Source organism: Eptatretus burgeri, chromosome 15, assembly GCF_056783735.1.
Source record: "Eptatretus burgeri isolate ZD-2024b chromosome 15, Ebu_testis_v1, whole genome shotgun sequence".
NCBI classification, from domain to species: domain Eukaryota; kingdom Metazoa; phylum Chordata; class Myxini; order Myxiniformes; family Myxinidae; genus Eptatretus; species Eptatretus burgeri.
Genome location: NC_140975.1, coordinates 22,549,795 through 22,562,796, shown reverse-complemented (window position 1 = coordinate 22,562,796; position 13,002 = coordinate 22,549,795). Strand labels below are relative to the sequence as shown.

General features: G+C 42.0%; 1 protein-coding gene and 1 long non-coding RNA gene across 5 annotated transcripts in view; one reads left to right on the top strand and one right to left on the bottom strand.

Annotated features, from left to right (window-relative positions):
* GSTZ1 (glutathione S-transferase zeta 1) overlaps nt 1–13,002 on the bottom strand; it is a 26,565-nt gene extending 13,563 nt beyond the window's left edge. The window contains exons 1-6 of one of the 4 annotated variants that reach the window (XM_085856950.1): nt 12,964–13,002; nt 10,256–10,307; nt 9,534–9,601; nt 9,216–9,296; nt 8,301–8,426; nt 550–628 (exon numbers count right to left, since the gene is read on the bottom strand). In XM_085856950.1, the coding sequence (XP_085713076.1) occupies nt 550–628; nt 8,301–8,426; nt 9,216–9,296; nt 9,534–9,601; nt 10,256–10,307; nt 12,964–12,987 (430 nt within the window). In that variant the 5' untranslated portion in view covers nt 12,988–13,002. Of the gene's footprint in view, nt 1–549; nt 629–8,300; nt 8,427–9,215; nt 9,297–9,533; nt 9,602–9,792; nt 9,812–10,255; nt 10,308–12,193; nt 12,496–12,517; nt 12,615–12,963 lie in introns of those variants that run through there. The other 3 variants (XM_085856952.1, XM_085856953.1, XM_085856954.1) reach the window with 3 other exon arrangements.
* The window catches only part of LOC147011724 (uncharacterized), a 54,687-nt gene continuing 54,208 nt past the window's right edge, over nt 12,524–13,002 (top strand). The window contains exon 1 of the long non-coding RNA XR_015051659.1: nt 12,524–12,596. This is a non-coding gene — a long non-coding RNA (uncharacterized LOC147011724). The remainder of the gene's footprint in view (nt 12,597–13,002) is intronic.

Below are 13,002 nucleotides of genomic sequence, written 5' to 3'. Positions count from 1 at the left end.
AAATATACCCAGATATACCTCTCTCACTGGTTGCGGATCACATTTGGTACAAGGATTTTGAGTGCTGACAACTCGACTTGCATGGCAATATGTTTCTCACACTCGTGTTGCACTTTAAAGCAAAAGGTCATTACAGACCGTCTCGTAAATCTGGTACATTGGTACATGTGTAGCACCTGAATACTGCCCTGTATCATCTATGGAGCCACGGCTGTGCCCTCGCACCCCTATCATGTAGATAAAAGTAGCAATTTATAATTGGACTGTGATCCAAGCACTACGGTGAGAAAACACCAGGGTGAGTGTTTACAGTCAGGCTGGGAATCAAATTCACATTGGACAACTCAATTGCGAGTAAGCAACCTCTGGGATATTTCATTAGCCCACAAAATTGGTGAATTTAAATATCGACATATCTTCAGCCAAAACTCATTGTAACACCTTCAAATGGCTAATAATTCAAACCAACACTTGTAAGCATCTCATATAGTGCACAGAGCCTTGGACGAGTCAGTTTCAGTTGGTGAGCAATATTTCTTGTTAAAATACCTTTAAAGCCTTTGGAAATGAAGTGCTGCACCCATGCTTCCCTTGGCTTCTCGTCAATACGCATTATCGTTTCAAGGTTCTGGAGGATGGTACAGAGGGCAAAGAGCAGATATGACAAGTTGATAACAAGTTCAAGTTTAATGGGAGAGTTTAACAAGAAATTTAAAGCAATGCCAGGGAAACAAAGTTCTTATTCAGTACAAACAAGCATTCTTGGCTTTTTTGGTAGTTTTTAAATACCAAATCGAGGCTCATGGAAGAGTGAGGTGACAGTGTAAAAAACAATGAACAGTGGAGCATTTGGGATAACAGATGGACAAAAGGAGGGAATTACCGAAAAGGAAAAAAAGAGAGAGGAGGGAAGGACACAATTTGCATTAACCCCCAAGTAACAAATTTGGATTAGATAGGGTTGAGGGGGTAGAAAAGATTGTGAGTAGGGTTGTGTAATGACATTAGATGGTGGTGCACCACCTGCCTTGGAGGGAAGAGTGGAATTGGACCATCACATAGTTAACTACAATGGCACTCGGTAGAGCGCATACCAATGCCAGGCTGAACAGTTTACGTTTTGTATCCCAATGATAGGCCGAATCTGGATCTGGACTGAAACTAAAATCAAATCGCCTTGTTCTTGTCACTTAACCAACTCATGCACCAAGTTTTGTCAAAACTCATCAACAACTTTTTGAAATATCATGCTATATGTTACTTTTGGTCTCACCTCTCAATGGTTAAGAATCACTTGAAAAACAAAAAAAATTCTCATATCCAAATCCGGATTTGAATCTTCACCAAAATCGAATCCATTCATCCTCATCACACACCCAATCTGTCAACCAAATTTTATCCAAATCCGTTGTTGATGAAGATTCGGAAGAGGAGATTGGGACCATACTCTGTGCAGAGCGCTGGTGCTGCTTAAGCAGTCTCCTTGGCTATTGGGCACAATCCTGGACGGGTCGCCACTCCGACAGAGTATACCAGCATGCTGACACTCATTTTGCTGACCTCGGAAGGATGACAGGCCGAGTTAACCCCACCTGGTATTAATTCAACAGCTGAGCCGGATTTTAACTCAGGACCCTAGGATCCAAAGCCCGCCACCCCAACCATTAAACCAACACCAGGCATAATAGGACTGGGCCAAGAATACTGCCTTGGGGCACTCCAGCCATAACAGGGAAAGATTAAAGGATTCCATTGAGTGCCACACGTTGGATATGGGAGTAGAGGAAGTCAGTAAAGCCATTTGTGGAGTTGGCCTTGGATGCCAAAGGAAGACAGTTTGGAGAGCAAGGTGGGTGCCAGACTGGATTGAAAGATTGAGATATGTTTCTAGAAAAATGGTCCTGATCTCATGTGTGATATTGAGAGCCTCCATGCATTGTTGAGAGTAGAAGCAGTATGTCCATGGTCGAGTGACTGTTGAAACTGATGGGGAATATTCCTCTTTAAGCAAGTTGCCTTTTCTTTTACTGTACTCACTGGTTTTACCCATGTACTCACTGCCTTCTATATTCATTTCTTTGTAAAACCTATAACCTAATGTCGTATCCTGTACTCCCTTGTCCTGTTTTTAATATTTTGTTTCATTCTCACCAAGGATGAAACAAGGTGACCTGGTTGATAACACTGCAACTTTTGCCATGATTATGTCATTCTTTTTCCACCCAGTGGACACGTATTGCATTTTGAATTATTTTACCTAATGCTTCTCAGACCCCTCCACTCCCTTCAAAGTATATATATACATACCAGGAAATGTAAGCTTAGTCTGGTGAAAGTCATTGCGGATGTTTTACGTCTCAGTGTTTTGAACTCCGTGGTACCACAAAATAAATGTTCTCTGACGAAATGTACTTTTCCTTGTGAACAGTGGATGATTTGGGTGTTTAAAGAGACAATCACGTAAATAGGATTTACACCGAGTCGGTTAACAAGAAAATTCCACAACAAAACCAAATTTGTGATCTGAGATGAGGTTGTTGGATAAAAGGAATGATTTAATATTAACTGTGATTATGGATTCCATTACGTTGCTGATGATTGGAAGTAAGCTGATCGGTCTGTGTTGAAGGGGATCGGTTTTTGCACCTTTTAATGTAATGCAGTGATTTTGGCTGACGTCCAAGCAGATGGAAGATGACATAGGGCAAATGATAGGGTGAACAGAGCAGAAAAAGGATGTACAACAGCAGCAGAGCAGGTTGTTAGTACACTTAAGTTGCATTCACTGAGAAATGCCACATTTTTCTCCCACACATGGATGCAAAGTGAACAAGAAAAAGAGCAATTAGAGATTGCAGACCCTTGCCAGGACTTGCTTTGTGAGGTGTATCTTGTGTGGCGTTTATGTCCTGGTGTGTTACGTAATTAATAAGAGACATAATTAGAACTGACACTAGATAACTGCTGGCAGTGATGACTGGGTACCAAAACATCCCACTTTGACGCAACCCCGCTTTGATCGGACACTTGATCCTGACCCATGACGTTTTTTATTATTCTTATTCTTTTGCAATTGAATTCACAATTGGATTTTAAAAAATTCAATTCAAATCAAATGGAAGACCAAATCGGTACAGTCCAGCATTGGAGTCATCAGAAGGAACTCAAACAAGCAAAAAACAAAGACGAAGTCATCAGGAAGAACCTGGATAGGATTCGCATTTCAGCTGCTACTCCTCTACCCTCAAACCCATCCAGACACAGCCAAGTGAGCCTTATTCAAAAGCAAAAAAAAGAAAAAGAAAACAGAACCCAGATCAAAATATTAAATAATTCTGGCTGCCAGTCCATGTGTCCGATCAAGTTGAAATTTAAAACATGTATTCCCCATCACTACTAGATGATAATTTTGAAGTTTCACTTTGATTGATTAAGTGGTTCCAGAGAAAACATTATTTAATATTTTCTTAAATCCAATATGGCTGCCAAACCATATGAGATCAATTATTCCTCAACAAAATTGTACACACATGCCCTGGGGAACCTTTTTGTGAAGTTTCCCCTCAATCTGTCTAGCCGTTCTGGAGAAGAAGATTTTTATATGTTTTAGGGTAAATCCAATCGGGCTGCCAAAGCAAGTGACTAATGACATCATATGTGTGAACCTTTGGCTCTTCCTGGTCAGGCGGTCATACCTGTAAAGTTTTGCCTTGATCTGTTCAACCACTTCAGCCAAAGAGATTTTTGAAGGTTTAAAAAAACAAAAAAACAATATGGCTGTCGAATCACGTGACCGATGATGTAATTTTTTTTCTGTGGACCATTTTATCCCGAGATGACCCTCAAAAAATTTCATACTGATCGGATGTGGCATTCTACTTTTGTAATTATGACGTCATAAAAATCATCCTCATTCCACATGAGGGGTACTTGCTATGTGTCAAGTTTCAATTTTTTCCTTTGTGCGGTTTCAGAGATACAGAGGTCCAAAGTTTTTCCGTTTTTCCAATATGGCTGCCACACCACATGACCTATGACATCATAATTATCATTCAAACATTCTATATGAGTAGTCGCACCAATGTTGAAAATTTTATCTCAATCTGACAAGCAATTGTGGAGAAAAACACAAAAGTTCTGTGCAGACAAAGACAGACAGACAGACAGACAAACAAACAAACAAGACGAAATGCAGAGCATGACATTTGCAAAACCCATAAAATAAATTTCACTTCAAAAATAATTGGTGGTTGAATTCAATGACTAAATAGGCAACTCCTCTTCAAATTTCAAGTGAATCGGATGAAAATTGACAATTTTAGAAGTCCGGCCTATTTTGACCTTTGGCCTATGTGGACCTCCAAAATAATTGGTGGTTGAATTGAGTGAGCTGATATGAAAATCCTTTTCAAATTTCAAGTCAATCGGATGAAAATTGAGGATTTTAGAAATCTCACCTAAGTTGTTGACCTTTGACCTATGTTGACCTTTTGACCTTTTGAGCTCAAAAACAATAGGCTTCTTCCTTACGACAAAACTCTACCATGTGGTGAAATTTCGTAAAGACCGGCTTAAAATTGCGACCTGTAGGTGACAAACAGACAGACAGACAGAATAACAAAATCGAGGAACCAATAAACTTGAAAAATCTTCGATTTTGCAACTAACAAACAGACCTCAATGCAATACCCTCTCCGAATCCATCGGCGAGGGTAATTACGACGTTTTATGATTCAGTTTTTGCAATTCCCATTTTGCTTCCCTTCAAGTATTGTATCGCGATTTGGATGATAAGCAAATTAAAATTATATAAAGCCTGAAAATAACTGAGTGGCATAATACGTGCAAAAGGTACACCGATGTCTCCGAATGTCCACATCCTGTATTTAATATAGCGACAAAGCTGCGCCATGAGTCTCAGATCAATGTTCAAGAAGAGCTGCAGATATGACATCAGTCCTCGGCTAATTATCTGAATGGTTCCATTGTATATCTCAGCAAATATACTGACCATAAAATCCCTATGATACCTGGCAGACTGTCCCCCTTAACCACATCATTTTGACAAGCTACAATTTGAAAAGTTTCTGGCATGCAATCTTATACAGTAACAGGGTATGCAGAGGCCATTTAAATACCTCATACATTATAGTTGACCAAAGCAGCTGAGAAACCCTGAAGAACAGACTCATTACCAAAAACTGAAGAATATTTAAGATGATAATTTACTCCTTTCAAGCTTCTTGTACATCTATCTGGTCTTTCTCTGCTTATTCACAAATGATGCAGTTACTTTGTGCGTAAGCTCTGATGTTCGGTTCAACACTTGCTAACAAAACAAAATTCTCTTGAATGTACAACGATCGCCTTTTGGAAGCTCATGTAGAATATAGTGCTACATTATCACATGCATACTACTCAAAACATCGAAGGGATAATTGAGATTTAGAACGGCCTCTGCACCATTGAAAAATGTTTCCCAAGGTCCTCGCATGGGTCATGAATGTGTTTGAGCAATTATGTTATGAGGTTCTCATATATAGTGGCTGTGGCTAAGAACCTTGATATTTATAAGTACAAGAGATAGGATGAAGTATGAGGAGACAGAGAAGTCGGAGGAGAAAGGGAGGAGTATGAGGACATGGGGATGGAGTAGGAGGAGTTGGGGAAGGAGTATGAGGAGATATGGAAGGAGTAGGAGGAGATATGGAAAGAGTAGGAGGAGATAGGGAAGGAGTATGAGGAGATATGGAAGGAGTAGGAGGAAATAGGGAAGGAGTACGAGGAGTTATGGAAGGAGTTAAGACCAGACTCAGTGATGTAATGGTAAGAACCTCTGCTCTACATCGGGAAGTCAGTGGTTCAAACTCTGGCCAAGTCATACCTAAGACTTGAAAAATGGTACGTGACACTTCCTTGCTTGATGTTCAGCATTTAAAAAGGATAGAGCACGGATAGACAACCATATGTCGGCAATCATAGTGCAGGCTTTAATGGGCCTAATAGCCTCCTTCTGTGTCGAAGTTCCTTAGACGGGAACATGTTATTATTATTGTTAAATTGGAAGCAGGGAGGACGTAGGAGGAGATAGTGAAGAAGTAGGACAATATTGGGATGAAGTAGAAAGAGATTGGGATGAAGTAGGAGGCCATTGGGATGAAGTAGGGAAAGGTAGGGAAGAAGGAGGCAAAGATTGTGAGGAAAGATACATAGTATATAAAACTATACTTCATGGTGTATCTCTTCTCAAAAAAGGTTCACCAAACCAGGTGCCATACTGCCATGTACATTGTTCTGTTCTTTATAACCTTGCCTTTTTGATGCATTAATTGTTTGCTGGAATTGTGAGACTTTTCTCCTTGAATACTTCACCGAGACCTGTCCTCAATTTGACATTGTTGCTTCATCTCCTTGATACTCAGAAACAATATTTACAGCTGTACATCACCTTCTTTAAGGTCCATGACAGTTTGAACATCTGCCATTAACGCACACCCACAGCCCTCCCCAACCCATAGCGACCCCCAAGTATGCATGCAAAGTTTGGTAAAGGTCAGCTAGCCAAAAACGAGACAAGAGAGAAGTTGGTGAACAAACAAACAGACCGACCATTCCTGTTTTATATTATAGATTCAATTAAAAAAAATTATAATCTCAAAGGAGAGAATTTCTCATAATTATGAAAATCTCTTTGGGTGAGGACAGAAGACAAGTCGAGAAAATTCACAGCTCCTCCTTTCTGGGTGCAGAAACAACCAAGTAAATTACAGAACAAAGAAGTGAAGATGATGTTGGAAATGACAAGCAGATGGCAAAGCAAGAGGCAAATGAAAAAAAAAAAAAATCAACAAAGTTGCACAGCTCCAGATGCCTTTAATATAACTACAGCAAAGCAGGCAAACAAAAGAGCTCCAAAAACACTGCTCCATGTTTCACAGGCCAAGCATCTCCATGACGATGACGGTTGGAATAGCCGCTTACCAGACAACTTGCCAGAATAGCCGTGAGGCCACAGAATGGCAACAACATTCACGATGGTGGAAATAAAATTGTAAAGGCACCAATTCATAGTATTAAACGATTCCAAGTCAGCAGAACACTGAGCTAGCAAACACCGATGTACAAGCAACAGCTGCTGTCAGCATGAGGATTGAAAGACGGGGATGCAAAAAGAAGTGATGTGATGACCCGTGGATGTAATGTCGAAACCTGTGGTCACACTTTAACAAAAAATTATGCAATGCAGAAAAAAAACACACCAAAAGACAAACAGAGCACAGAGAATACTCGAGTAAAATTAAAACAAGCTCGAGTGAAGTCGATGGCGTGCCATCGCAAATCCTCACACTTCTCACTTAAAGCAAGGTTTAAAGATGGCAAAGAGTCACTGAGGTGATTCAAATGAGGTGACAAAGAAAGGCGACAAAGATAAATAAGACCTCCGCCAGGCTGAAGAGTTTACGTTTTGTATCCCACCGATAGGCTGGATCTGGATCTGGACCTTAGCCAAAATCGAATTGGCTTGTTCTTGTCATGCACCCAACTTATCGCCCAAGTTTTGTCAAAATCCATCCTCGACTTTTTGAAATATTGTGCTACGTATAATTTTTGGCCCTATCTCTCAATTATAAAGAATCACTTAAAAAAAAAAATCTCGTGTTTGGATGTGCATCCGGCTCTTCACCAAAATCGAATCAATTCATCCTTGTCACACACCCAACCTGTCCACCAAGTTTCATCCAAATGTTCATAACATTTTAAGATATCTTGCTCACAGGAAAATAGACAGACAAACGGGTGAAAATGTAATCTCCGTCCACCTTTGGTTAGAAGGTTAGAAATGGAGCCGCAGACAGAGATACACGTTTTGGTGGATGGACTGTCGAGTGACTTTGGGAAAAGCTTGGGCAGCGACAGGGATTAGGTTGTCATGTGATGTGTTGATAATAATACCAGCTGATTGGTTTATCAGATCACATAGCGGGTGACATTTGATTTGCGTAAAGATCAACTCGTAATGAACATTTCCAATATTCAATAGCTGGTGAACGAGTTGGACCAAAATAACACAATCTTTATCATTTTTTAACAATGCCTGCAATGCAAAAAAGACACCAACTGACCTTTCTAGACCTTCAAAAACACGACAACTACAAATTGAGAACCATTATGGTAATTTCAGCACAATTACATATAATCAACAAGCACACAACTATACACAGATATCAAGGACTTGGACACAAATAGTCAGGTCAGATTGAGACAGGTACATTGACATAGAAGTAGAGGGAAATATGGACCTGCAGAGGTTGGATCCCAGATGCGATGATTTCCGCGATCATCCTCACCATGGCACGTTGCTTTGGCTCTGAGGGGAGAAGGTGAGGTCCACCTCTGGTTTCATCGAGGTACTGGATGATAGCCAACTAGGATCACATCAAAGAGCAGAAAATAAATACGCTTGTGTAATTTTTATCAACATGATCATATCTGCCTCTACTCTCAATCTCCCTCCTCCTGTGGAAGAGGAGACAAGGGGGAGGCAGCAAGAGAGAAACATTTTGATGCTTGCTCATCATTGAGGGAAAAGCTATGTCACTGATTAGATGCTCAGATGGATAATAGTAAGTATTATGATTTTTTAAAAAAGAAAAAGAACTGACAGTCCACTGGTCTGAAACTTCCACATCAGAACCATCGAAGGTAGACTTGCCACCACAGGGTCGTAAACCATTGATGGCGGGCCTGCCAATGTCGGGTCGCAACAATGGATGATGGAGCTTCCACCGCCAAGTTGAACTATTGATGGCTGCCTGCCAACACTGGCTCAGAGATATGGATGGTAGGGCTGCCACTGCCAAGTTGTAACCATGAATGGAGGGGCCTGCCACCACTGGGTCATACCTTTGGATGGTAGGGCTGCCACTGCCAAGTCAGAACCATGGATGGCGGACCTGGCACTTCTGGGTCAGAACCAATGGAGAGTGGGCGGACCAGCCACTCAACCATTCCATCAGAACGACAGATGGCAGGCCTGCCGCCCCACCACCGTGTTGGAACAATAGAAGGCAAGCACATCACGACCGGGACAAAACAAAGGATTGTGAGCATATCACAGCTGGGATTGTGGACATGCCAATGCCAGGCAGAACCTATCAACTGGTACCACTTGGCCAACAACAAAGCTTTTAAGTGCACTTGATACTACTGCTCACCGACTGAGAAAAAGAAACGCCATCGATGACCAGAAGTGGCACTTGGCCCATTGGGTTCTTCATCTTGAATTGCTCTTGATACTTCAAGGGTGAGCAAAGCATGGAACAAGTCAGGGTACAGCACATGTATCAGCACAGCATTAGTAATTATGGAAAAAAAATACACACCATTTCGAATCAAGCATCAAGAAAACAATGATGTTCAGCGTATATATTCATATCAAATACTCAAGGCCTGATTATCTAAAAGCACTGTACATGGCAGAAGCAATAATGATTAGTGATAAACACACGAATGACAATTTCCTTGCTGCTCACCTGCTCACCACCATTCTTGATGAGATTCACAGCCACTTGATCATAATCAATGCCCTTTAGTGCGAGGGCTGGAAATAAGGACAAGAAGAGGAAGATTAGGGAAGTTGAGTGAAAGGGCTGAGATTAGCTATGGTGTGTGTGTGTGTGTGTGTGTGTGTGTGTGTGTGTGTGTGTGTGTGTGTGTGTGTGTGTGTGTGTGTGTGTGTGTGTGTGTGTGTGTGTGTACAGGTTTGTGCATGTGAAAGTTGCTGTTGTTCACCATCTCCACACATGGGTGTATTTCAGGAGATGAAACGGAACCAGGTCTCAAAGTATCCATCCGTGTGGGTGTGTGCGTGTGTGTGTGTTTATATCTTTGTTCCGAAGACAGTTGTGTGAATAAAGTTCCACCACATTGTGAATCTCGCTTCGACGCTCACCCCAATCCCCCCACCCCTTCCCCTCGGCTCCCTGGCAGGAGGCTGACTTGGTATCAGCACACATAAAGGAACTAGTGCATTGTGAAACAAGGAGAATTTGCACAATGTTTATTCTGAGAATTTACTGAAAAAGTGTTGACATATTTGTCCAATAAATGTGTGCATGACATTTAAAGAACAGTGTTACAAGTTGCTGATGGCAATCTTAAAGCATTGCATTCGGTTTTGGAGACCATGACAATGAAGCATCAGTCCTGGAAATTTGGACAACTGTCCCATCGGCTTGTTGCAGAGAAAACCCACCGATGCGCACACGCCATGCACAGGAACTCCTGAAATACGTGTAGAGTACAGGCTGTGGTGCACACACACACAAGGACATCATGTTATCATGGGGTAAAGGATCAAAGTTATGCCAAGAAGGTACCCACTTAGGACATCGACTTGGGGAGGGGGAGGGGGAGGGGGGAAGAATGCCAAAACGAGAATTCAGAAAAGGAAGAAAAGGAGGGAAAGGGGAGAGGGAGTGGGGAGAGAAGGGAAAAAGGTTGAACAAGGGAAAGGAGTAGAAGGAGGGCAAATAAAGTGCATGCCTAATAGAGGAAGGTCAAATTCCACTCCATTTGTTTACTTAATAAATAGATAGCCCCTTATTGGACATGTAATGCTTATCAGGCGGGGTTGAATGGTCACGGGGTTAATGAACCTTCAAACCCAACTGTAATATCAAATAATTTACACGAAATCCACAACCCTATAATCCTGATTCCAAACGAGCCACTGAGAAGAGAAACTGGTTTATCCAAGATGATACAAGTTTTGAGTTTCAAAGTTCAGGGTTATGTTCCGTTAGGAGGCAGCTTGCTATTGCTTTCCAAGCCAGTCGTTCTGTATCAACCGCTTTCCAAGCAGCTCGCCCACAGCTCGGCAAACAGAGCAGGCGATTAAGACGGGGTGGGGGGGGTGTTTCGTTATGTCAGCAAAAATGGCCTCCGTGGTCAGATTCAAAACATACCACAACCAGTGAAATGTTCTGAGGCATACCCAGTTATGTATACTCATCATATTATTGAAATATGTATTTCACACTGTTATTGTTGGTTCACGAGTCAGTAATTGGTTCACGAGTCAGTAAGTGACCACTATATTCGTTATGGGTGTCTGTCTGTCTGTCTGTCTGTCTGTCTGTCTGTCTGTCTGTCACGAGCATAGCTCCGTGGGTTTTGATCCGATCCTGATAAGATTTTGGTGGGAGGTTTATATCATGATCTCGTTGTGTTTTCCTGAGAATGGGCGTGCTGCGCCCATTATGGGTGGAGCCACACCTAAAAAACATGTGTTTTTAGGGGGTAGCCGGTTTCAAGTTACATCTTCTCCGAGGGCGTTTGTTGAATCTGGCAGGGGTTTCGGAATTTGGTTAGCCAAATGGCACCTGCATAGCCCCATGGAGCTCGGTTTTTCATTTTCGTCCCAAGATCAAGGTCACAAGGTCACGAACTTAGAAAATGTCAAAAAAAATCACTAAATTGGGCATCGAGCTCCTCGGGTTTTCAACTGTTTCGAATGAAAGTTGGTATGCAAGTAGTGGTCTTCGAGTACTACAACTTTCATCATTTACGTTTTTTCCCGATTCCCGCCAGTTTGCCCGTGGCGTCCCCTCGAAGGTCAAAAAATAAAAAAGGCGAACCGTGTACATTGCTCGTGAACCATCGCTGTCTCCAGAATTGTCAATTCTACTTTTCATCCGAATTATTTAACATCAACAAACAAACAAACACCCTCCCCCAAAATGCACAATGGTAGGGTCTAATACAACATTTAAGCTGCTTGGCAAGCTGCTTGGCAAGCGATAGGCAAGCTGCTTTCTTACACATCACATCCCTGGAATCGATCTGAAGCCAGACACTGAACCCTCCCTTATCGCAGCTATATCCTTAACCAGATGTTTTGCTCAATCAAGCACAGTATCTCAGCTTTTATAAATCTGGAAATGAATGGACCAGGCGGGGTGTGTTCAGTTACCAAGCTGCTAGCTAGCGCTTGCCAAGCCAGCCGTTCCTTATCAAAGGTTTCGAATGGAGTGCTTGCTTGAGTGCTTAAGCCGCTTGGCAAGCGCTCTACAAGAAACTTGGTAACTGAACACGTACCTGCTGCGGATAACCCGGTTTACCTCTCGGAGGTTCAAATTCAATAATATCAATGTCGGTTCTCTGTTTATATCAGTTTAACATCGATTCCAACCTTCATAATGAGAATGCAGACGTGAGCGATACGAGCGGCTTGTCAAGAGACCGGACGGCAGCTCCACCGCCCCGATTTCGTACAGTCAGGAATGCGATCTCTCAACCCCAAACGATTGAGTTTTAAACACGATAAAGTGAACTCATCAATGTTTAACAGAAAAGCAACGTCACAGGCAGCATCGGGCACTGCGTATCCATGACAACCGGCGAGGCCGAAATGGCGAGCGATTCGATTTGGTGATAGAACTAGACAACGTTAAATACCCGTGTATAAACCCAACAACACACAAAGCATATCGGAAATTAACGAAGCCATATTTACCAAGGCCATAATAATCCGGCAGTGGCATATAGTGAGCCTGACAGGAAGTGCACGCGGCGTCGGAATATCCTGCAGGACGGTAGGTTATGTATCTCCAATCAACTGAAGAAAATTTTTTTTTTTTAAATTTATGAATGATTATTATTTTTAAAATCTGTTTTGAAAAATAAAATCCGATTCCAAATCTAAAATGTGAGCGAATGCATGACGCCGACCTGAAGGGACCAAACGGCTGTCGCACTTTTTATTTAATACAGATCGCAGTTTGACACGATCGCTTCCCACACGCACCGAAGGCAATCAAGACGTGAAGGACAGTTACATAACCTCAAACTCCCTCGCTCTAATAAGGAGATCCCTCATCCCGCAACTGTCATCCATTAACCCCCATTATAAGCCTTCGTGAAGGCCATCATGCGCCCGGGAGATGTTTGGTCAGCATTGACCTGAGAGAAATTGGCTCCGTTCATTTCCACACATTCGTT